This window comes from Nicotiana tabacum, chromosome 17 (genome assembly GCF_000715075.1).
Source record: "Nicotiana tabacum cultivar K326 chromosome 17, ASM71507v2, whole genome shotgun sequence".
NCBI classification, from domain to species: Eukaryota; Viridiplantae; Streptophyta; class Magnoliopsida; order Solanales; family Solanaceae; genus Nicotiana; species Nicotiana tabacum.
Window position 1 is genome coordinate 21,048,982 of NC_134096.1, and position 27,355 is coordinate 21,076,336.

The 27,355-nt window shown below is 35.8% G+C and overlaps 1 protein-coding gene across 1 annotated transcript; it reads left to right on the plus strand.

Moving 5' to 3' along the window:
- Nucleotides 1-10,342: 10,342 nt before the first annotated feature.
- LOC107830024 (MLO-like protein 6) lies at nt 10,343-17,341 on the plus strand. Its single transcript, XM_075234083.1, has 15 exons — nt 10,343-10,932; nt 11,020-11,077; nt 11,315-11,571; nt 11,968-12,084; nt 12,240-12,300; nt 12,440-12,528; nt 13,548-13,622; nt 13,968-14,062; nt 14,179-14,228; nt 14,808-14,848; nt 15,024-15,197; nt 15,644-15,679; nt 15,845-15,912; nt 16,051-16,111; nt 16,697-17,341. The coding sequence occupies exons 1-15, from the start codon at nt 10,810-10,812 to the stop codon at nt 17,183-17,185; spliced, it is 1,794 nt and encodes a 597-aa protein (XP_075090184.1). The 5' UTR covers nt 10,343-10,809; the 3' UTR covers nt 17,186-17,341.
- Nucleotides 17,342-27,355: the final 10,014 nt, after the last annotated feature.

The following is a 27,355-nucleotide window of genomic DNA, read 5'->3' on the forward strand; positions in this document are numbered from 1 at the left end:
GGGTATTCGAGCATGTTATTATCGTCGTCTTGTGGAAGGGTGTTCTGTCGTTTCAGCTCAGTGTTAGTATTGCCTATGGTTTCGAGGCTATGCACAGTGTATTATGATGTTCATGTGTTGTTATTGTGCAGTATTGGTGTAAAGGGTAGAGTGCTTATTTATGTGACGCGACAATGAATGACTCGAAAGGAGGATTTCTTAGTTCTTGGTTGAGAGGGTCGGCATTTAATTCTAGCAGAGGAAAGGCAATCTGACTATGGGTTTTCAGGCCTTGGTTGACGGAGCAACGAGACTTGAATGGTTCATTTGGTAAAGACTTGCTTCAACCCATTTAGTGATATTTTGGTAAAAACTTGCTTCAACCCATTTAGTGAAATAATCGGTTAAAATAAAAGGAATCTTACCTTTCTGGGGTCCGGTGGTAGTGGACCAACTATATCTATCCCCCATTTCATGAACGTCCATGGGGACAATACCGAATGCAAGAGTTCATTCGGTTGGTGCACCAACTGTGCATAGCGCTGGCATTTGTCACATTTCTGAATGAACTCTTTTGTGTCTTGTTCCATCTAGGGTCAGTAGTATCCTTCCCTAACCAGCTTTAGTACCAATGAATCTACATTGGAATAGTTTCCGCAAATTCCTTCATAGACTTCTCTCATAACGTATTCCGCCTCGGAGACTCCTAGACATCAGGCCAACGGGCCTTGGTACGATCTCCTATACAATTGTCTGCACATAAGGCAGTAACGAGCCGCTTTGGTGAGTAGTGCCTGGGACGCCTTTGGGTCTTCGGGCAACTTGCCAAGTCGAAGGTATTCGACAAACGTATTCCTCTAGTCTCAGACTAGGTTGGTTGTATTCACTCCACAATAGACGTACACATCCAACATCGAATGCATGAGTTGAACAAAAGTACCAGAGTTAGATCCTTTCATCTCCGTGGACGACCCCAAATTGGCCAATGTATCAGCTTCTACGTTCTCTTCTCTCAGAATGTGTGTGATCGACCACTCCCTGAAATGTGCAAGCAATGTCTGAATTGTAATCAAGTATTATTGCATGCGTTCCTCCTTTGAGTCGAAAATCCCATACACTTGGTTTACAACCAGTTGGGAATCACATTTGATATTTATGACCTTGGAGCTAAGTGCCTGGTCCAGTTCAAGTCCTGCAACCAAAGCCTCATACTCTGCTTCATTGTTAGTTAACATAACGGTCTTACTGGCCTGCCTCAGGGTTTCCCCCGAGGGTGTGATTAGAACGACCCCGAGCCCGGACCTTTTTACATTGGAAGCTTTATCCATAAACAAGGTCAAAACTCCCGATGTCATTTCTAACACCAACATCGCTTCTTTAGCAGCTAGGGGCATTAACCCGGGACTAACATTAGCTACAAAGTTGGCCAAAACCGGTGACTTGATTGCAGTCCTGTGTTTATAATCAATGTCAAATTTACTAATCTTGACTGCCCATTTAGCCAATCGGCCTGACAACTCGGGCTTGTGAAGAACCTTACGCAAAGGGAAAGTTTTCACGACGACTATCGGGTGGCACTGAAAATAAGGCTTAAGCTTTGGAGAGGCGACTACGAGATCTAAGGCCAGCTTTTTGAGGAATGCATAGTGAGTCTCTACCCGTGACAAAATTTTACTAACATAATAGACAGGAAATTGCTTACCTTAATCCTGCCGGACTAAAACGATACTTACCGCTACTTCCAAGACCGCTAGATATATCAGTAATTGTTCGCCTTCCCCCGATTTTGATAATAACAGGGGGCTTTATAGGTAGCATTTCAGGTCTTTCAAGTTCTTTTGGCATTCTAGAGTCCACACGAAATTGTTCTTCTTCTTCATAAGTGAGAAAAAGCGGTGACAGTTGTTTGAGGATCGGGAGATGAAACTGCTTAAAGCGGCCAATCTTTCGGTTAGTCTCTATACTTTTTTTACACTCGTTAGCTGGTACGGAATGTCTTCGATGGATTTAATTTTGCCATGATTCACCTTGATCCCTCGCTGTGAGACCAAGAATCCCAAGAACTTACCGGAGCCAACCCCGAACGTGCATTTTTCGGGTTGAGCTTCATGTTATGCTTCCTTAAGATATCAAATGTTTCTTGGAGGTTGTTTCAAATGATCACCTGCATGAAAAGACTTGACTAACATGTCATCAATATATACTTCCATTATTTCGCCTATTTGCTTTTGGAACAACTTGTTCACGAGCCTCTGGTAAGTGGCTCTAGCATTTTTAAGCCCAAATGGCGCCACATTATAGCAGTATGAGCCAAAGTTTGTTATGAACAAAGTTTTTTCCTAATCCTCTGGGTTCATCTTGATTTGATTATACCCGGGATAAGCATCAAGGAAACACATTAACTAGTGCTCGCTCGTTGCATCAATCATTTGATCAATTTAATAGCGGGAACGAGTCTTTAGGGCACACCTTATTTAAGTACTTATAATATACGCACATTCTAAACTTATTATTTTTCTTTGGAACCACAACTACGTTAGCTAACTATTCGGGATACTTTACCTCACGGATCGAACTGATGTCAAGTAGTCAAGGTACCACTTCTTTAACAAATTTATTTCTGACCTCGGCTATCGGGCGTTTCTTTTGCTTCACGGATGGGAAATTTGGATCCAAGCTTAACTTGTGCACGACCATCTCTAATGGGATACCTATCATATCCGAGTGCGACCATGTAAAACAGTCAACGTTAGCTTTGAGGAAATTAATAAATCTTGACCTGAGCTTGAGATTGAGTCTTGTTCCCAAGTGAAACTTCCTTTCCAAGAATTCTTCGAACATAGCCACTTGTTCGAGTTCTTCTGTAGTGGACTTGGCTACGTCTATATTTTTTGATACCTAGAAGTATCTCGGCACCTAGTGGGATTCCAATGACTTCTCATCTTTATCTTCTTTGGTTAGGGGATAAGGCATCGGTTCTAATAATTGCTATTTGTTGGGTTCCTTCCCTTTGCTACTAGAAATAAAAAAATGTGTTCATCTCTCTTGCTATAGGTTGATCTCCTCTAATCTGTTTGATTTCCTTCAGGGTCGAAAATTTGAGCAGTTGATGATATGTTGAGGGTACGACCTTCATCTCATGTAACCACGGCCTTTCGAGGATTATTTTGTAACCCATGTTGTCGTCGACCACTTTGAACATGGTGGTTTTTGTTACCCCTTCGGCATTCGTGGGCAGAAGGATCTCTCCTCGAGTTGTCACACTTTTCATGTTGTACCCAGTGAGGAGTTTTGTCGCTAGAATGATGCTTCTGGTTAACTTTGCTTTTTCCAGCACTCTCCATTGAATGATGTTGGCTAAGCTTCCTGTGTCAACCAAAACACGCTTAATTTTGAAATCTAAGACATTGAGAGAGTTACCACGGCATCGTTATATGGAAGAACAAGCATGTCATCGTCTTCCTCCGTGAAGGTGATATCATCTTCTGTGACCTCCCGAAGTCTCTTGGTTTGAGTCAATGATACCTTTGTCTTCTTGGCCACCTAGAACCTTACACCATTGATTTCATTCCCTCCGAAAATAATGTTGATAGTCAACCGAGAAGGGTCTTCTCCTATCTTCGAGGGCTTTGCATTGTCCCGATTGCGGCCATAATTGTTCCTAGCCCGGTCGCTCAAGAACTCCCTAAGATGGCCATTTTTCAACAACATCGCCACCTCTTCACGTAGATGACCGCAATCCCCAGCTCTGTGGTCGTGAGTCCCATCATATTCGCACCATGAGTTAGGATTCCTCTAGCTGGGATCCGATCTGATTGGCTTCAGGAATCGTGCTTCTTTGATATTCCTCATCGCCAATACTAATTCCACTACTTTGATGTTGAAATTTTAATTTGACAACTTGAGATATGTGGAATCTCGGGTCCCCGGTACCTCATTTTCTTGCAACGATCTGTTGTTCCGGCCACGGTCAGTTCTTCTGTCCGGAGCGAACCTATCCGAGGACCATAGCCCCTTGCTGCCGCATCCTTCGATTCTCTCGTATGGGAAGAAGCTACCTTTAGAAAATCTTTGGACCATATCAAAATAACCTTTGAACTTATCCTGGTTCTTATCTCAGTCCCGTCCCTTGGTTGATGTCGGGAACCTGAGCTGATCATCTTCTATCCTTATTTTTGACTCATAGCGGTTTTGAACATTCACCCATGTAGTTTCTTGGAATTCGAGCACGCTTTCCTTCAGCTTTAGGGAGGCGTCGGAGCTTTTTGGATTCAAACCCTTTGTGAACGCCTGCATTTCTCACTTATCTGGTACGACCGGTAGCATCATTGTTTCTTTATGGAACCTGATCACGAACTCCCACAATAATTCTAACTCACCTTGAGTGATCCTAAATATATCCGCCTTTCTGGCTGGGACCTTTCTAACTACGGCATAGGCCTTTATGAAGGAATCTTCAAGAATCTGAAATGATTCAATTCAACGTTCGGGTAAGGGCGAATACCATGTCAGGGCCCCCCTTTGTGAGGGTTTCTCCAAATATTTTCAATAGAACCGATTTGATCTCATGTTGAGCCAAGTCGTTCCCTTTGACAATCGGGGTATAGGTTATGATGTGCTTTTGTGGGTCCGAAGTCCCATTGTACTTTGGTATGTCTGGCATCTTGAACCTCTTTAGAATTAACTTTGGTGTTGTGCTTGGCTTAAATGATAACTGGGTGTACTTCTTCAAATCTGGGCCCTTCAAAACTAGTGGTGCACCGGGAATCTGATCCATTCGGGCGTGAAACTCCTTCGCATTTTGATCCACCCGTTCATTCATTTCCTTCATAAATCTCATGAGCTCAATTTTGAAGGTATGATTACTGTTGTCATTACCAGATCCGCTACCGGTCCCCCCACCACGATCAAAACTCACCTCACCCCCCGGGTGTTGTTATCAACGTTTTGAGCCGTTTGATTTGCAGGAGCACCGGGAGGAACCAGGCCATTTCATTTATGTTGTTAGAAGCGTCGGATAGTGCTTACTTCAATTCCGTCACCATCACCTGATCTTGTCTTGAAAGGTGGCCCATGATGGCTTTCTGGTGCTCACTTAGGATTCTGACTGTTTCCTCAACATGTTCCTCTTCCACGTCATCGGGAGTTGGCTCCCATACATGTCAGGGGTACTTTCCTCTATGGACCGGAGTTGCCTCGTCCCTCTTGTTGTGGGTGTCACTGATTAAAGCCTCATGTTGAGGCAGATTTTCATGTCCCTCAACGTTGTATGTGATGATGACATCGTTAGTTGCCATTTTCGATTTCTTGCTAAGGAACAAAGAATCAAACAAGTTAGTAATAGATGCAAGGATCGACTCAATTACGCAACTGTCTGAGACCCACAATGGGCGCCAAACACTCAAGTGTCTTAAAGACCTTAATTCTCTATCGAAATTTCATAGCCACGAATAGTTCGGAGTTACCATTGAAACCGGGCCTCATTCGGGCTTCTAGAGAACGGATGCTCCAGATTACGTCTAATTATATGCTAAGGCATTAAGAACAATCCATAAATAAAAATTGCAAATAAGGGGGAAATGTACTTACAAGTACTAGGTAGCAAAATGTTATATATATATATATATATATATATATATATATATATATAAAGGTATTTATATATATTTCAAAAGGTATTTACAAAGGCACGATAAAAAGGCCTCAAAATAAACAAAAATGAAATTGTATAAAAAGGAAACAAAAAAGGAGCTAAGGGATCTCCGCCTAATCTTCACTGGAGCTCTACTCGGCACCAAAACCTTTGGGACCTTCAGGCTCATAAAGCATTTTTGCCTCAGCCTCAAGCCTCTTCAATCTCGACCGACAGATCAAATCCCTAAGCATAAATCTCCTTGAGGGTCTCCCTCCAGGACAACTGCTTTACATACTTGGCCTTCATTATTAAACATGTCTCGGCTATTTCCACATCAGTTTTATACTAGGCCATCATTTCTTCGACCTCGGAGGAATCAATCGAGGTTGCCTCTAACTTGGACTTCAAAACAGTATATTCCCGCCCAAGGTCATCCAGTTCCGAGATGGATGAATCTAATTGTGCCTGGAGTTCGTCATTTAGCCTAGACCACTTGTCATCCTTATCCCTTGCCACCTGGAGCTGGTCCATGACCGATACCAAATCCTCTTTTGTAACCTCATTTTTCAAGGATAGAAGGTTCATCCTGCTCCTCAGCATCTTGGCCGAAGCTTTGAGCTCGTTCATCTTAGCCCGGAGCTAGTAAATCAAGTCTATATTCTCTTGTACCTGCGAGGTTGTGTCGTTAGTCACTACGCGTAACCTCTCGTGTTTAACCTCAAAACTTCTTACCTTATCAACCAGTTCGGCATGCTCCCGTTTGACAGATAAAGTCTCATTTTGAGCATTCTTCTGCTCTGCTCAAAGAATAGGGAGATCCTTGAGGGCCTCGTCTTTTTGCTCACTAAGACCCAATACATGTCCTTTTGCCGAACTTACTCCTTGAGCACCGAAGCCTAAAAAACAAAATGATAAGATCATAAGGACATACTAAAGTTAATTAAAATTCACAAAGGGCACAAGGAAGGGGAAACTTACCTAGTTCGGTGCCTGTTGTGCTTCATTGAAGAGACTCGAAGTGCTCACTTCGCTCATATTTGCCCGGTCACATCCGGTCACCAGGCAGTGAAGGTAGATGGCCACTCCCATTGGAGAGGACAACACCCGAGTGTCCGCCGAGATAGTAAACATAACCATTTTTTATGGTCGAGGTCCACGCTAGGAGTAGGGAACAACCTCACATGCTTCTGGCTCAATCTCGGCTTGCCTGCCCCCGATGACAGGTCCTTTTTCGGGATCTCCAGGTGGCCAAACCCAGAATTATCCTCCAGCGCGCCCATGTCCATGCCATCAAAAAACATGTTGAGGACCTCGTCTGCACGTCGTGCCATATCATTTGACTTCTTATTATCGGCCTAAGCCTCGTCGAACATGGACTATGTATGAGGCGGCGACTCCACGATGTCAATGACACTGGCTATTTCCTTCGTGGTAGGGATAGTTTCTCGGGAGGCCATAGTCTCGGACTTTCCTTATGGCTCCAGATCTAAAGAGGGATCAGCCTCTCGGTCACCTAACTCAGTTGCCGCCCATTCTTCTTCGTCAATGGTTTACCCATGAGCAACGAACTCTAGTTCATCATCTTCATAGTAATCCTTGAGTCGGTAGAGGAAGTTGGGGTCTGGTAGCCTGGCTTGGGTACTCCTCTTGTTGCTTTTCCGGACTCGCACAATTATCCTCTACTTCTTGACCTCGGCGTCCGGGGAGTCGAAAGATTTTCTCTTTTTCTTCTTTTTCTCCTCATGTGCAGTAGTTCTGAGTTGTCCTGAAGCGGAGGGTTTAGCAAGTAAGGACAGAGCTTCGTCCTTATCCAATGGCCGAAGCTCAGTGGTCGTGAGCAAACCTATAAGGACTTAATAGAAATAAAGGATGGGTATAAAGGTAGACTTGTTCAGGAAGAACTCTCACCATGGGAACCGACCTCCCACTTGCCCTTTGAAAGTTTGCGCCATTCGCACTCAAAATATGGCAATTGTTTGCATATCCCTTCGTTCCACTCCTTGAAGCGAGGGACTGCGGTAGGAACTTGGGCGACCGCTGCACGATGATAGGAGAAGGGAATTATAAAAAGAACAAAAGAAATTCCAAGTACTCAAGAAGGAAAGAAACTTACTGGTTGAGTTCCACTTTTCACATAATGGTAAACATTCCGGGGGAATAAGGTCTCTGGTTTACACCCGAACAAATCTCCCCTGCCAACCTCGATCCCGATCTTCATCGAGGCTCTAGAATGGAGCTTTACTTACTCGACAAACGAGCTTGAGCAACCCCTCCCCCTCAAAAATGTTGGGGCCTGGAGAGAGGAAGCAGGTAATTGATGGTAAATCGAGGTGCTTCCGTGTAGTTGACGAAATGGCGGAGGAGGATTATGATCCTACAAAAGGACATGTGAATATGCCCAAGGCAGACCTCGTACCTTTTGCAAAACTGAGGATTATAGGATCCATCGGGGATAGCATCAAGGGATAAGTGTAAACACTTAGATACCCCTCCACATGAGTGGTAATATCCTCATCGAGAACTGGGATGACCACTTCCTTGCCCTCCTAGTGCAGTCCTCCTGAACTGTAGGGAGTGTATCCTTAGTAACAGAGCACATGTACCTTCATGCCCCCTCGCCTCGGTCCTATTGGCCGGAGGCTTTCTCAACTTTGAAGTCGTTCTCAATAGAGCAACCCCCGGTGATGAAGCTCTTCTTGGCCGGGTTGGAAGTTGAAGGGACTGTCTGTTGAGGTACGAATTTGGAGATCTTCGCCATTGAGTTTTGGAAAATATGAAGATTTGAATGTGAGGATGAAGATTTGAAGGTCAGATTTGAAAATTTGAAGGAGTATGAAGATTTGAAGATGAAAATATGAAGATCTGGAAAACAATGTATGAAGGTTTGAAGGGGTTAGGAATAAGTGAAAAGTTCGAGGATAAATTAAGGAGCTATGGAATTGAAAAGTAAAAAGGTGAAAAAAAGTATTCAATGTGTGACGTTTCGCAATCGGGGACGGTCAACTGGCGGTTGACACGTATCCAGAGTCAGAACGACGAGACTGATGAGACATTTCACTGACCCATCAACTCGGTTGAAGCGTACGGAAGAAGGAACCAAGGTTAATTTATCGCTTCCCGTCACTTCGATAAATTTACTCTCCGAGAAACGAGGGAACTATCTATGTACGGGTAAAATCGGGGGTAGAGTTTTTCCCGATGAGGAAACAAAGGAGAAGCACGACTCGACGTGATTATAATCGAGGCCCAAGGACCCCTCATATCAAAATTTGGGAGGAATGAACGATGTACTTGGGATCGGGCACAGTGAAATAACGGACTCAGACCTAGTATAGTTTCTGGACCTCGAAAAATGCGGAGAACGATTATGCATGACGAGTAGGGGATCGTAATATTCACCCTCAACCGGATATTACGGCGCGAATCCCGTTTGATATCAACTGCGAATCGACATTTATCGGAAAATAAAGATATTTACCTTATTTAGACTTGTACTAGGACTAAAAGTCTCCTACTATATAAAGGGAAAGGTTTTCTTTATTCTGACATATTGTGGCACGCAAATCAAAGCAATAAATCTTAATTTTGTCTTCTAGTTATTAGTCAAAGTGTTCTTCATTTGTTCTCTTCTTTGTTCGCGACCGAGCTTGTACCGAAGGTCCGATCGAGGACGAATTCCATTGTTCAACCTAAGATCATGCTTGGTCATCACATTGCGATTGGTTGATCATTTATTTTACTTTTAACCTATATACCTGTTGTTCTTAATTATTCGTATTGAATTAAATCACATATCTTTAAAACTACGTACAAATTTAATTGTTACTCATTTTTGGGATAAACAGAAGGTCATAGACAAGAAGAAAATTTGCTAACTTGGGAAGATACGCTTAAGAAAATGGAGTTTTTTTTTCTCTCGGATGATCGGAGCAATGTAGCTTATGAAAGATTTTAAGAAGTTTACTTAGTCTTTCTCAATGTACCAAAAATATACGCCATCCATTTTAATTTATGTGGACCTATTTGACTGGACACGGAGTTTAAGAACAAATAAAAGATTTTTAAACTTGTTGTATAAAATGAAGCACATATATTGAGTGACTATAAATTATTATATAAAGGTAAATTATTTTCAAATATAGAAAGAAGTCATTTTTTTTACATAGACTAAAAAGAAAATAAGTTCACATAAATTAAAACGGAGAGAGTATAAGAATAATATAAAATATTTTTACACGGTAAATACATGTAAGTTAACTCCTAGAAAATTACATACATTACCATAGTCCATAACTAACTCATATATAAATCTGTTTCCTCTTTCATCAAATCACGTTACTTATTAGAGAGAGTCATAGAAATCGCATGATGACTAGATAATTATATTGAGCAGTACTTATCTAGCCTAATTATATATAACAACGTGAATGAACTGAAATCATGTTTGGACATTAAAATAGTCTGAAAATTGTATAGTTTGATAAAGTCAATATAACTCAACATAATTGAGGCGGAATGTTAAAGAAGTCTTTTATCTTTGATCAATAATTTCGGGTTTAAAATTTAAATATGAAGTGACATTTGTTAGAGAATACATTGTTCCCGCTATAAGACTTTTCTCGCGAATTTATATTTAATCGACCCTGATGATATGCGGGACTCTGAGTGAAAAAAATAAATTTTAAAAAAGAAAGAAAGATAAAGGTCAATATAAGTATTCCTCTCTCTTGCATAAGTGAGTCGTCAGTCATCCTTTTGTTCTTTGTTTCTCTCACGCGGCACTGAAGTCAAAGCCATCCACCTCATTCTGTCATTTCTCTGCCTGCTGCCTCTTCTCTTCACGACCACTTATATAAAAAATTTACTAATTGATTGAACCATTCTTCCCTCGTATACTCATTCCTAATATTCTTCTTTGCAATTTTTCTCTTATTTCATTTGCCATTAATCCCCAGCAATTGAATCCTTATTGTTCCTACATATTGTACTCCTTACTAGGATTCTTCTGTGCACTTTTCTCTTATGTCACTGCAATAAATTGCCTGCAGCATTTATTGTGTTCGATTATTAATTTCGACAAACTGGCTCGTCTTTTTTCTTGGTTTTATTATTATTTCTCTCTTATAAGTACTTTATAAGGCAATCTTAAGGAAGAAGTTTCAGGTTTTTTTTTTAAAGACGGCGAAACAGAAAAAATGGCTGGTGGTGGAGGTGGAAGATCGTTGGAGCAAACGCCGACGTGGGCGGTTGCCGCAGTTTGTTTTGTGTTAGTTGCAATTTCCATTGTCATAGAACACATCATCCATCTAATTGGAAAGGTATACTTTATCATGCAATATTTCAGAATAAAATGCCATAAATCTTTACGTACTTTCTTCATTCCTTTTATTTCTTTTTTATTGCAGTGGTTCAAGTCTAAAAAGAAAAGAGCCTTGTTTGAAGCACTTGAAAAGATCAAAGCAGGTTCTTTCCTTTAAATTTTAGCCTATTTTGTAGTAACTGTGATCAGTGACAGATTCAAAATTCAAACACCATCATTTCTGAAATGCATATCTAGCTCTCTCTATATGCTTGTTTTATAACCTCGAAACGTTGATTTTGCCGAACTCGCGAACCCATGGTTGGATCGCCACTGCTGGTCACCATTTTATGCTAATTTTCAAGTTAATTAACCATAATTCCTTTTTTTTTTTTTTGAAGAGCTAATGCTGCTGGGATTCATATCATTGCTGCTAACAGTAGGACAAAGTCCAATTTCCAACATATGTGTATCTGAGAAAATTGGAAATTCATGGCATCCATGTAGTAAGCAGAAAGAAGAAGACATAATCAAGGGTGAAGACATTAATTCAGAAGATTCGTCTGAGCAACACCGCCGGAGACTTCTTATGGCGGCTGCCGGCGGGAGCGTTCGGCGAATTTTGGCTGGTGGTGGAGAGGACAAATGCGCAGCCAAGGCATGACTATTTTGTTGTTCAATTTCCTTTTTGTTTTTTCATTCTAGTAATTATTACCAACTTTGAACAATTTAAAACATATGAGAGAAATCTTGAATGATTAGCATATTCAATCATTCGTACAAGATATAAATGAAAATCTCTTCTTTTTTTTTATAAGAAAAATTTTCCCAGGATGTTTTTCTTTTAAAAATTTAAGTTATGTACACTAATAGAATGAAAAAGAGATTATACTATCAATATTGCTTAACAGCTTGTTATAGTTAATAAGTAACTTATTATTCTTTTTTGATTAGTAATTAATATTTATAATAAATAAAAAAGTTACTTGTAAAAAAATGCACAACGTGTTTACTTTGAACAGAACATAAATTCTTTCTACTTTATTATTTTCAGGGAAAAGTACCATTTGTGTCTGCCGATGGTATTCATCAACTACACATTTTCATCTTTGTGCTGGCTGTTTTTCACGTTCTCTATTGTATTCTCACTTTGGCTTTGGGAAATGCTAAGGTACTTTATTATTTACACTTTTTAAATATCGTAAGCCTTAAGAAAATGAGTTTTTAGCTCTCTCACGGGTAAAAGGCCAAAAAACCAATCGAAGAAAAGTCTCTCTCAAATTCGTTTCACTTTTTTTTTTCTTTTTGAATTTGTTTAATTTTCAGATGAGAAGTTGGAAATCATGGGAAAACGAAACCAAAACAGCTGAGTACCATTTTACTCACGGTAAAAGAAAACTCAATTTCTTTTTAACGTTCATATGTGAATAGAAAATATTTTATGTCTTTTTCACGTACATTTAGAAAATTAAAAGATTCTAGAAAAAGTTAAATCTGACATTGACGTTATCTTACATGAATGACAGATCCTGAGAGGTTTCGGTTTACACGAGAGACATCGTTTGGGAGAAGGCACTTGAGTTTTTGGACCAAAAATCCTGTCCTACTTTGGATTGTAAGCATATTTTAATCTCCATTACTTTTTCTTTGTTTTTTTTTTGAGTTTAACTTCTTAATTATACGTTGACAATGGATAGAAAAAGTTTTACATTGTCAAATCATGCCTAAAAAGATAACAACGGTTAACAAATCAAATGAGTAAAGATAATGAAATATTCTTTATAATATTAGAGTATATTAATTATATCCTTTTTGGGCAATACACGATTATATTACACATGAATTACACGTGTATATTAAATATTTGTTGATTATTTTAATTTAAACGATTGAGTTTGCAGTTATTCAGATTAAAAAAATACTTTCTTTAAACATCTGTATGGAATAATCCTAGATCTTTTTTACCTAAATATTTAATGATAAAGGTCTTGTTTATTGATGTTAAATGAAAGGTCAAGAATTATTAAATGACAAATATAGACGTTTACCCCAAACTTTATGGGTTTAATTGTTTAAGAAACTTACAGACATGGAAAGAGAGAACATTATACAGTATTAGATAGCCTAGGATTATTCAATGAATAATTGCTATATTTTTCAATTATCCTTACTTTTTCAAGAAGCAACTTAGTTTGACTTTGACTTCAAATACATGAAAAATATACCTCGTAAAAGCAAGTTTCCTGTAACTTTTTATCTTTTGGTTGAAATTTCTTTTAACTAGTCGTTTCCGAATACCTTTGGTTGATGTTCACATCTGATGCACTGTATACACAAATTACATTTGCTCTCAAAATTTATAAAAATTGTAGTCAGACTTAGGCGACTTGGCCGTCTCCACAGAGACAATCCAGAATTTGAGTTGATGGATTCTATATTTAAAAAAAATAATAGTTTATTGGATTCTAAGTAAAATTTCTATATATTTAACCGGTAGTTAGATTGTAGCTCTGCCTCTGCATCTCCATCACTTTCGCTTCTCTGTTTCAGGCTGCCCCCAACAAGCCTAATTAAAACAAGATAATAAGCTAGATATTCTTTTTTTTCTTAATTTTCACTTGGCCTTTTTTGCAGATTTGTTTCTTCAGACAATTCGTAAGATCTGTCCCAAAAGTTGATTACTTAACCCTAAGACATGGATTTATCACGGTAATTTCATCTTCATTTGTTTTTAGTTTCACGCATGAAAAACAAAACTAGAATAGATATGTATTTAGTTATTCTCGTCATTAAATTTTGAAAATAAAATGTAAACGGTAAATCCGATATACATAAATTATATGCTAATTTTACACTGTTAAACACATATTATACATAAATTATAGTTGGGCAATATATATATATATATATATATTGCCCAACTATATTTAATTTAAGTTGGGTGAATGACTATTTAGGTTTATTCTTCGTGGAATATCACCATACAAAGTATTCTTAACAAAAACTTTTATTTTTAATTATATTTATTTTACTAATTTGCTATAATATAATCAGGCGCATTTAGCACCTCAGAGCGACCACAAATTCGATTTCCGGAAGTACATCAAACGATCACTCGAAGAAGATTTCAAAGTGGTCGTAGGGATCAGGTTATTTTAGCCTTCAATTTTAAGTTTTAACTTAATAATATTTTACATTATTTAGGTTATTATGTTATGTTATGCTAATCTTTTGAGTTTACTTTTATCTTTTATGCTTTTCTCAGTCCCCCAATATGGTTTCTCGCTGTGCTATTCCTACTCTTCAATACTCATGGTAAACTACTACACATAAATTTTTAATATATATATATATATATCGATAATGGAAAGAATGTTCAAGTTATTGATATATAAATTTTAATTCATATGTTATAGTGGGTAAATTATTTTATTTTTCAAGTTAGTAATCTCAATACTTATCTATTAGCTCATCAAATAGTCCAGCAAAACATGACAATATGTAGCTGTCAATAAAAAATAAAAATTATCATGTTCACTAGCGGTTGATATCCTAAATTATCACACACACATGCACACAGAGGGTCCCGTTGAGAGATTTATTAGTGATTGTGTCACCCCTCCGGGCGAAGAAAGAAAGGCAGGTTTAGGCGACTGATCAAAGTTTTTATGATAGAGCAATGGAATGAAGCGGTGGGGTATATATATATACTCCTATATTCTTCGAGATCCATGACTATATCAAAAATATTGATAGTCTTATAAATAGGTGTAATGATGTATTGCAAGTGTATATCTAGGTGTAGAAACAATTACTTTAATTCTCAAGCTGTGTCAATCATTCCTTAATTGCGATTAGATTTGACTAATACATGGCATTACTATTTGTGGACAGGCTGGTACTCTTATCTCTGGCTACCATTCATCCCCTTGATTGTAAGTTGTAGTTCCCAAGTACATATCTTTCAATTAACTTTTTTTCACATCATCTATCTGTTTTCAAAGTTTACACATTTATTTTTTACTTAGTTTTCTTTGGTCTCATACCAAAAATATGTGCTTTATTTATAATTATATGATGGAAATTTAAAGGGTGGCGAATAAAATGCAGGTCATATTATTAGTAGGGACCAAGCTACAAGTGATTATAACAAAGATGGGACTAAGGATTCATGAAAGAGGAGAAGTAGTGAAAGGAGTCCCTGTCGTTCAGCCTGGGGATCACCTTTTTTGGTTCAACCGTCCTCGTCTCATTCTTTATCTCATTAATTTTGTCCTCTTTCAGGTAACTAATTGTTTTTTAATCAAAAAATTCTATACTATCAAATCAGCTATAAGATAATTATATGCAACTGCTTAAAATGAAACTTAATTACCTAGTATAAAATAAAGTAGTTAACCTATTAAAACAGTAAAATATGGAGTACTACTAATGTAAAACTTATTTAAATTATCAGTGCACCTACGTAAAATCCAACTATCAATTAGATTAATGTTATATTCATTGACAATGCAAATAAATTTTACACAATTTGTTCAAATTCATCTTTTATAGAAGGTTAGTTGCTTTAGTTGTCATGTTAATATTTTCATCAATTATGAATAATTACCTGTAAAATAAGTAAATATTCTTTAGGTTGTGAATGCTAAATATTAGTCAAATACTTATACATTTAGCTCTCTTATGGCTCATCTTAATGGTTTTTATTTACTTCTTGTGAATGAATGCAGAATGCTTTTCAATTGGCCTTCTTTGCTTGGACTTGGGTAAGCACGTACTATGCACCAACTTTTTCCTATTGCCAGTATTGCTAAACTTTTTGTGTTTTTTAAAACCAAATTATTGCAAAAGAAGCAATGAAATTTAAAAAGTGAGAAGGAAAAGAAAACTAATAACCGAATCTTTCTTTTCTTTCTTTTGAGTAATATCAGTATGAGTTCGGGCTGAAATCTTGTTATCACGACCATACTGAGGATATCGTCATCAGAATATCTATGGGGTAAGGACTCTTTATCATTTGCTGTTTGGCTTTTGCTTCTATTTCTTATTGGATTTTTATATAAATAATCAGTTCTTCATTACTTCTTTTTCTTATCACCTCTTCAATTCATAACATTTACAATGATATTATGAGCAGGGTTCTCATTCAGATTCTTTGCAGTTATGTCACCCTTCCTCTTTATGCTCTCGTGACACAGGTAATGAACTGAATACAATTTCAGAATTCTTGTCATATAAATCTTGAATATTATATACTACCTCCGTTTCAATTTATGTGAACTTATTTCCTTTTTAGTCCGTGTCAAAAAGAATGACTTCTTTCCTTATTTGGAAACAATTTACCTTTATGCAATGATTTATAGCCACACAAAATATGTGTGCTTCATTTTACACCACAAGTTCAAAAGTCTTCTCTCTTTTCTTAAACTCCGTACCCAGTCAAATGGGTTCATATAAATTGAAACGGAGGGAGTATCTTTTATTAGTTTTGACCGGCTCAATCTCATAAATAGCTACCTACCAAGAAATGAGTGTTGTATTTCATAGAATTTAAGTTACATACACCATAATTGTTACATTATCAGTGTAGCTTTTCATGTTATAATAAGTTATTTATCAATTATTCTAAATTAACAATTAGTGCTCATCAACAGATTTACATGTAATCATTTTAAGTAACTGATTATGAAAATATTTTGCACACAGTCAGTCATATAGCACTTAAACTCTTGTTTATATTCTTTGGAACGAAATGCTCAAATGTGGTATAATTATGAATACAGATGGGTTCAAACATGAAACCAACCATATTCAATGAAAAAGTAGCAACAGCATTGAAGAACTGGCACCACACAGCAAAGAAACACATTAAGGATCAAAGCAAGCATTCAAATACAGTGACACCAATGTCAAGCAGGCCAGGAACACCCTCTCATGGCATGTCACCTGTCCATTTGTTGCGCAGTCATTACAGGAGCGATATGGGCAGCCTACAGAACTCGCCTCGTAGATCAAACTATGATCATGCTGATCACTGGGACAATGAGGGCGGCTCCCCTTCACCCTCCCGGTTTTACCAGGAGGGTGATGGCTCATCGTCGTCCTACATGCACCAGATTCAACTTGGTCACTTGGAACATGACTCGCCAGAAGTTATTGGGCCTAGTTCGTCACAAGTGGTTCCCCTGCCACAAGAGGATCGCGACCAACATGAGATCACCATTGCTGGATCAAGAGAATTTTCGTTTGAGAAAAGAACGACAAGTCTATAGAATTAACAAAATCTTGCACAGGGACTAAGTGAAGGAATTTTTCCTAGCGCATTGCAAAAAGAAGTCTGTTTAGACTGGCACAAAAATCAGAAAGATGGGGTAGATAACAGACGCACTCGCGATATTTTTTATTAATTTATTACTTGATTTCAGAAATGAAGATTGTAAATTAGATCCTGATTGCAGTATTGCACTGTGTAAATCTCTGTAATTAAGAGATCTAGAATTTGATCGGAGTTCTTCTACTAAATACAAGTAAAACATTTGATCTTCTTCGTTCAGTTTTGGGCTTTTGGTCTGGATCACACAATCTAATTGTAGGGCGGTTAAATGTTTGAGCGGGGTAAGATTGTTAAAATTCGAATACACACAGAGCCTACACAGCGGAATATTAATAGGAACGTACATTTAGCCATGTTGTTTAAGCATCGTAGGGGCCTTTGAAACCTTTAGCAGAAAATCTAGAGAGTCTTCTAGCCTATGCCTATCGTAGGATGTCAGACTGATTGAGTCACAAGCATATTTATAAGTAGGCTAGGGACTCTTAGGCAAATACTTTAGCCCAATGGACTTTTTCTATAAAATACGGTTACCCTAGGGACTTTTTCCATAAAATACGGTTACTCTAGGGACTCATAATTAATAGTTTCCTTCAATCAAAGAAACTACTATATATACATAACTATAAAATATTATTTGATATATTATGTACTTGGGAGATAAGGTAAATAATTTATTACCTAATATGTAGGTCACACTAGAAGTCTCCAGAAGAGATTGTAAATTTCTAGCATTCTCCCACTTGGCCCACATATTAAAATAAGAAAATTCTTTATGAGAGATAAACATAATAATCTGATCATAGACTTTATCACTCAACTAAACTTTATGCAACAATCACTTTAACTAGAATATATTATTACATGAATCATGGCGGTCATGCTTTTAAACTAACACTTCCTTCCATGTATTACAATGCACAATATATTCTAACAAAGTGTCTAACAACTTTATGAATAAACTTAATATAAGTCATTCAGAGTCCAACTATATCAATCCAATTATCACAAATAATACATGAAAACCCAAAAGTGTGCATTGTCATGTATATCAAAATAAAATAAAAAATGTCTAGACAAACTGATAGAGAGCAAAGTAAGACTAAATTGAGCTACTAAGCCTCATATGGGTTACATGATCCTTGAAAATATTAGCCGGCAGACCTTTAGTCATAGGATCAACAATCATCAAAGTAGTACTAACATGCTCAAAACTCACATATTGTTTCTTCACATAGTCTCTAACCATCAAGTACTTTATGTCGATGTGCTTGCTTCGGCTGTGACTTTTATTGTTCTTAAAAAAGAACACTACAGCTGAATTGTCATAGAAGATTATCAATGACCTTGAAATAGAATCGATAATCCTAAGGCCGGAAATAAAGTTCTTCAACCATAACGTCTATGATGTAGCTCCATAGCATGCTATAAATTCAGCTTCCATAGTGGACGTTGCAATAATTATTTGCTTGACACTTCTCCAAGACACAACACCTCCAGCAAGAAGAAAAATGTATCCTAAAGTGGATTTACCAGTTTCTTTGCATCCACCCAAATTAGAGTCTGAATATGCAATCACCTCCAATGAGTCAGAGTATCTATATATGAGCTTAAAATCCTTGGTTCCTTGCAAATATCTCAAAACTCTTTTACCAGCTTTTCAATGATCAAGACCAGGGTTACTTTGATATTTACCAAGCATTCCTACCATAAATGCAATATCAGGTCTAGTGCAGATTTGGGCATACATAAGGATCCCAACAAGCGAAGCATAGGGAACGCCTTTCATTTGCTCCTTTTCCAATGCATTTTGTGGACATTGATTCAATGAGAATTTGTCACCTTTAATTATGGGTGTTGCTATAGGTGAACAGTTCCTCATCCCGAATCTTTCCAGAATTCTTTCAATGTAATCCCTTTGAGACAGTCCAAGTAATCTTTGGGATATGTCTCTGTAAATCTCTATGCCGGTGACATAAGAAGCTTCACCCATATCCTTCATCTCAAAAATTTGGATAAGAAATTGTTTAGTCTCGTGCAACAACCCCAAATCACTACTTGCAAGCAAAATATCATCCACATATAAGACTAGAAAAATATATTTGCTCCCGCTTATCTTAAGGTATATACACTGATCAATCATGTTCTCCGTAAATCCAAATGAAGAAACAACATTATGAAAAGTATATCATTGGCGAAAATCCTGCTTTAGCCCATAAATGGATTTATTCAACCTGTAAATAAGGTGGCTTTTGTCCTTATCACTAAATCCTTCAGGATGACGCATCTATACCTCCTGTTCAAGATCTCCATTCAGGAATGTTGTTTTCACATCCATTTGATGTAACTCTAAATCAAAATGAGCTACTAATGCCATGATTATTCTTAATGAATCCTTCTTTGATACTGGAGAGATGGTTTCATGATAATCAATACCTTCCCTTTGAGTAAAACCCTTAGCTACAAGTCTGGCTTTATATCGTTCGATATTACTAGATGAGTGTCTTTTAGTTTTAAAGACCCATTTGGAACCTATCATGGCATAGTCACTAGAAATTGTTGGTTTTCGAACTCTTGAGGATTTTCTTACTCCCTCTGGTTCAGACTCTTCATCAGTGGGTTCGGGTAAAATAGATTGAACTTCATGTGGCTTCTCAAGTGGTGGTGGCTCTTGAACTTGTTGTTGTTCAGACAATTCATGAGAATTTTTCTGAGCAACATTCAAGTTCACAATAAATAAAAGGTACGACAAATGGTTTCCTTATTTCTTCAAGTTCCACCTTCTGAGTCAAACCACTCCTACTTTCTTCATGTTCCTCAAGAAATTTAGCATTTCTAGCCTCAATAATTTTAGGAGAATGAGAAGGACAATAAAACCTAAATCCCTTAGAGTTAACCGCATAACCTATAAAATAATCACTTATTGTTCTTTCATCCAACTTCTTTAGTTGTGGGTTATAAACTCTCACTTCAGTTGGACATCCCCTAAATGTGTAAATGATTTAAACTAGATTTCTATCCTTTCCATAGTTCAAAAGGTGTTTTGGGGATAACCTTGGATGGAACCCTATTTAAAATATACACAACACTTTTAAGGCTCTCCATAAGGATAAAGGTAAACTTGATCTTCTAATCATGCTTCTTACCATGACCATTAGTGTCTGATTCCTTCTTTTTGACACACTATTTTGTTGCGATGTTCCTGGCATAGTATATTGGGCAATTATACCTTCACTTTCAAGGAACTCAGTAAATGGACCCTTAACTTGTCCCTTATCTGTGTACCTACTATAATATTCGCCATCCCTATAAGATCTTACAATTTTGATTTGAGTACCAGTTTATTTCTCTACTTCTAATTTGTAGACTTTAAAAGCATCAAGTGCTTCTGGTTTGTTAAACAAAAAATAAAGATACATTTATCTTGAATAGCCATCAATAAATGAGATAAAATATCTCTCGCCATTCAAGCAAGGGGTAGAAAAAGGTCCACATATGTCTGTATGCATGATCTCAAGCAATTAAGAACTCCTTTTGGCACCTTTAGTTGATTTGTTGGTCTGCTTACCCTTTATGTAGTCCACATAAGTCGCAAAGTCAGAAAAATCAAGAGCTTTTAGAACTCCATTATTAACCAACCTTTCGACTCTACCAATAGAGGTGTGTCTCAATCTTTTGTGCCAAAGACTTGATGAGTTCTCATTGATAATATATCGCTTACTGCCAATTTCTTTGTCATGCAATGTTAAAATATTGCATTTAAATGTGGGGTCTAGATCAAGTTTATATAAATTTCAAAACAAATAACTTTATTATCTTTCAAAAGTTTTACAGAAGGATAACGAAAATTCAAATCATATCCACTAATCGATAGTCTTGAAAGAGAAATTAAATTTCTAGAATATTTTGGAACAAAAAAAAATCTAAATGTAAGTGAAAACCATTCTTCAAAATCAGCCTATAAGTCCCCACGCCTTCCACACGTGAACGCGTTCTATTGCCAGAATAAACGTATTGTTCACTTCCTATCGGCTTCCTATGAGTTAGAAAGATTTTGGCAATGTGAATTATAGCACCAGAATCAATCCATCATGTATTATCAGAAACTTCAGTAAAATTAGATTCATAACATACAAAGGTAAAATTACCTTTTTCTCTCAAGCCATTTCTTGTATTTCACGCAATCCTTCTTCCAGTGTCCCTTTTTCTTACAGAAATGGCAAGCATCTTTGTCAAATGTGCTTTTCTTCTTCGTGGTAGCACTTTTTCCTTTCTTTGCATTTCTCTTACCACTACAAGAAAATTGTTAATTACCTGGGGATTTGATTCGCAGATAATACCTGCGGATTTTCATGGGAAAAATTAAAATTCCTAAATTTAAAATATTTTATCTGCGAAAACTATTTTCCTAGAAAAATATGTGGGTAACTTTGGCGCCATTATGCGCCAAAATATTACTTGGAAAATTATCTGGGAAAATAAATCAGCAAGTACATTTTCGTAAGAAAATTTGCAGGTAAACAAACAAAGAAAATGGGTGAAAATCATACGTTAATCTAACGGAAAATCCCTAGGTAACTCTACGTGTGAATATAGCTGGGGCTATTTTCTTGGGGATTTACCTGGGCATTTGGTTATTTGAAAAATTACCTAGGGATATTGTTGTTGCGGATTTAGGTGGGGATTATTTCTTGGGGATTTACCAGGGGATTCTCTTAGCTGTGGAATTACATGGGGATGTTATTACTGCGATTTTCGTTAGGGATATCTTTTTAGGGATTTACCTGGAAATTCTTTTTCTTGGAAAATTATCTAGAGATTTGGTTGATGTGAATTTAGTTAGAGTTTTTTTCTTGGGATTTACTTATTTGGGAGAATTACATGGGAATTTTATTATTGTAATTTATTCTAGAAATTTATTGATATAACTCGGGAATTACCTAGATTTACTTATTTAGGAGAAGATTGTTTCTTGAGAATTTACTTGAGTATTTCATGATACGACTTTTATTGGGGATTTGTTCTTAGGATTTAGGTAGAAAATTTATTGTTGTTATTTTAATTGGATATATAATACTTGAGAATTTACTTGTGAATTTTATAACTACATATTTTACTTTGAAATTCTTTAAATACTTTTAAAAATATTATTTAAAATTTTAAGATGTTATTTTTTAATTTAAGAATTATATTTTTTTAAAGTTGCAAAAATTTGATATGTAAAAAATAGCCATAAGAATTGATTTTATCTGTTATATTTTGTCGATTTTTGTGTAGGTAAATGTATAAATGCTGATCCTATATAAAACTTAATGATGTATATATGTTTGGCTTGAGCATATAAGTCATTACGCATAACATAGTCCGTTATAATAAAAAATTCTTTATCACAATGTTAATTATTTTAAGAATTTAAAATTTAATATGGTTGATATAGAGGACATACTTAATAAAGCTTAGATTCGATTACATTTAACATATTTCTACTAATATCATCAGAAAATATACTAAATGTAACTAAATGATTGAAAAGTTTTTAAGTTTAATTTCTAAGCAGAGAAAAATTATGTTATATTTATAAAAATATAACTTATTTTTATTAACTTTCTATCTTATGTATGCCATTTTTTATCATGTATTTAAATATATAAAATTCAATTATAGTATGTCAAATGATATAATTTGAGATTGTCAGTATCGATCGAATGATGTTATGATTCTACTTTCTAACATCATCTCTTAATTAAATCCAATAATTATTAAAATAACTTAATAACGTATACTTTATTACGATTAGTAAAATAATTCTTACTAATTATCATGCAGAATATATTTAATTCTTGTTAATTAAAGTATTATTTTTATATAGAAAAAGAAATTAATATGTTATTCGAGAAATATAAATAAAAATTTGAAAAATAACTAAGAATGTCTTAAAATTAAAAGTAATACAAATGTAATTTGCTATTACTTGGAAAATAGTGTTTTATTTGATTTATGAAGATCCTTAATTAATGCCTCCTTTTACAAAACAAAAATAAATAAGTAGTAAGCACTATTGAATAAAGTAAATAGTACTATAGAAGTGGCAGTTGGGACAGTCCCACATCGGCCAGAACTTATAAAGTTTTGTACTTTATAATGAGTATATTGGAGTGACAATACATGGGCAATGCTAGCTGTGAGTTCTTGTGTTGTGGTCCAATGTGACCAAGTTAAATAATTGAGAAATTATTAAGGATGTAAATATTCTACTAAATAATAATAATTGGTGCAATGGGCGGTGTTCACACGTACATATAAATATTAGTAATTAGTAAAGATTAAAAATAATATAGTTGGTTCTCAAATAGTGAAGAGTTGATTTAATAAAAGTATATAAAAATACTATGATGGTAATTTTAGATTTTTGTCTAAAAGTTTAACATATGCACTTTGAAATTTTCATGGGGATTTTAACTTGCAACTATTTTGCTATCAAACTCCGCAAAAAAACTCCTAAGTTTCATTAACTTTTTACCAAAAATTTAATGCGAATATTTGAAATTTCCTATGGAAAAATTCGCAAGTAATCTACATGTGAATTTAAAATCCCAAGTAATTTACATGGGAATTTTTAAGGTTCGCAGCTAATAATTACCTACGAAGGTTTTTCCATCGAAATTTTTTCGAAAAGAAATTCCGCAGGAAACTAAGTTTCTTGTGAATTTTCCTGTATAATCCTTAGCAAAATTCCCATGTAATAAGTGATTTTCTTGTAGTGTACTATGAGTCACCTTATTAACACTTTCGGTGTCTCATGCTTCAACCTCTTCTTCTTGAATACACATTGTGAACAGTTCATTGATTGACCATTTATCCTTCCTTATGTGTGTCATACGAAATCTTGAATTCTGCAAGAAGTGAGTTGAGAATGAAATGTACAAGAAATGGTTCGGATATATCAACCTCAAAGGACTTGAGTTTAGCAGCAATGTCTCTCATCTTCATAATGTGCTCACGCACTGTACGACTTCTGTCAAAAGTCATACTTGAGGGCCTCTTCGTAAGGGTGCTGACCAATGCCTTGTCAGAGTTTACGAAATGTTCATTAATAGCCTTCATGTAAGCTTTGACCTTATCGCTATTAGGAATAGAACCCCTAATGCGTTGGCTTATGTGGGCTTTTATAAGCATTAAATTTAAGTGATTAGATCGCTTCCACCGCTCATAATTAGCCTTAGCAACTAGCGTACTTAATTCCGTGGGAATAAGTGGTTCTTCCATACGGAGTGCCAGGTCCAGATCCGAGCACCCTAAAGTGAGAAGTACTTTCTCCTTCTTCAGCTTAATTGTCACGAGAAAGCATTGGAATTCAAGCATTTTTATTAAAAATAGCGGTAAGAAAAGCTGTAAAGACTGCAAAATAAGGAAAACATACATAAATTATGAATTTTAATCCATCAAAGGTGAATCGCATAAAAACCGATTCTAAGTAAATTCTAGACCCTCGTGTAGGCAGAGGTTGCAACCCATGCAAAGTTATTACTTTACTTTATTAGACTAGCAAACCAAAATACATAGAAATTAGTATGTACATATGGGCATAAGATAATTTTTAACTTAAAAGTTTACTATCACATTTTAATTAATCTCACAAAAATGATTACTTCCCTGTAGGGCCGAGTTACCATTTCTATAAGATAACTGGACTAAATAGATGTCATTATAATTTTAATTTTAGTCACCAAGCTTTATGTGATAAAATAACTTAGTTCCTTTTATATCAAGTAATCAAGATGCAGTGGATACTCAAAAAATGACATCTCACAATGATTTGTCAAAATAATCAACTAAACCGAATGTTGATTAGAATCATTATGGGTATACACGTTACATAAGCATAATGCTTATCAGAATCCCAACACTAGAATATGATTCTTATAATTAATTAAAAATTTATAAGAATCAAGTAAAAAAATGGCAGCGAAACTTTAACAACATATTTCAGTAAAACATACTGTTTCAATTTATAACTTGTTAAACTTTAACACTAATATAATATGGAGTGCACGATCTCGCTAAACACCAAACACATGACAAGCATATGCAAACAATAACTTATGGCAAGCAAAAACAAAACGCTTCCATAATTTAAAAGTAAAAATTATTTCCTTATAGCCAAATATGCAAATACACAAGAATCAAAAGCTCTTATGATAACTAAAGAGACAACATCAATAGTTTCATTGTCTGATCACGTGGGTTTACCAACCTCTTCTGTTCATATTACATTAATTGATCTCTAATTGTCATACAAATGCACAAAGTTCATTCAAACTTGTAGGAAATATTCTTACAACATATCTAATATTTTGCGATTCAAAATAGTGAACTAATAAGACAATTCAATTAATTGTCAATATATTACACAGGGCAGAGATTGTATAACGGCTGCGGGTTTTCCCTCTTACCAAAAAAAAAAAACCAAGTAACTGCTATTACAGAAAAGAGAACAACTAAAACATGTATAGATCGATCATAACTGACGAAAACACCCACCAAATAAATCATCTAGATCTTTCTTGGATCACCAGAATAAACAAAGATTTCTACCCCTTGTTCTTAAAACGTGAAATCAAAAGTTCATACATACGGCAGTTAACAACAATATACTCGGAACCAAAACTAAAGATTAATCTATCAACAAAAGTTCGCTTCCGTGTTACGAATTAGTTGTTGCAGAAATGTCAGTATAGGATGGTAAATTATATTTTTAACCACCGTCGGCAAAACTAGACACTGAACACACAGCTAAAGGTAGGCTATATCACATGTTGAAATTCGAATACACACAGAGCCTGCAGGGCGGAATATTAATAGGAACGTACGTTCAGCCACGTTGTTCAAGCATTGCACAAAATCGCCTTTGAATCTTTAGTAGAAAACCTGGAGAGCCTTCTAGCATGTGCCTATCATTGGATGCCAGACTGATGGAGTCACAAGCGTATTTATAGATAAGCTATGGACTCTTAGACAAATACTTTAGCCCTATAAATTTCTTCCATAAAATACGGTTATCTTAGGACTCATAATTAATAGTTTCCTTCCATAAAAGAAACTACCATATCATAACTATAAAATATTGTCTGATATATTATTTACTTGGGAGACAAGATAAACAATTTATTACCTAATATGTGAGCCACACTAGAAGCATCTAGAAGAGAGGTGAATTTGTAACAATAATTTGTTGAGTTGGTACATATTTTTTGAACATTCTCGCAAACCGCTGTGGCTCCCACTGCCTTATCCCCATAAAAATTGATTTTATCTTTGGTATTTTCTGGTATTTCTCCCAAATGCAACTCAAAGGTACGTCATAAACAAATAATATAGTAACTTAGAGTCGAATATCTAATCCACGTAGACTTATCATTAAATATCTATTAATTCAACTAAAATTCGTTATCTAGTCAAGTTCACCCAAGTTGAATTCTAATCTACTAAGTAGAAATTAAATAAGCAATAAAATTATGACAGTGGAGAATTGTTGTTGAGAGTTTAATTCAGCAGAAATGAGTATTCTAGAGTTATGACCGGTTCACCAATCCTATTGAATTCTAGCAATTTTCCTACACTTTGAATTACTATGCTTGCTACATTACTAAAAAAAGTGCATTTTTTCAACTAAAGAATCGATTGAAAAACTGACCGAAGTTGGTCGGTATTTTGAAAATACATTTTTTATCAAGTGTTTTTTCCAAAACCCGAATTCGATTGATATTTTTTGCGCTAAAATGTGAAATTATTTTTCGACCAATTCAATCAGGAATGTGTACCGAATTTTTTCTTCTTCAAGAAACTGGCTAATTTCGGTCGGTCCTTTATTTAAAATAAATTAAAATTAATATTAAAAAACCGAGCGAAATTGACTGGTTTATTTCAATCGGTTTTTTGCCAAATCATTTTAAAAAAATCAATCGATTTTGGTTGATAATTTTATTTTTTAGTAAAACCGACCAACATCAGTCGATTATTTTTGCGTAAAAACGTGATTAAAGAGTATAAATAAAAAATAAAAGTCTTAAACCGACAAGCATCAATCGTCTACTGGTAGAATAGTATTCTT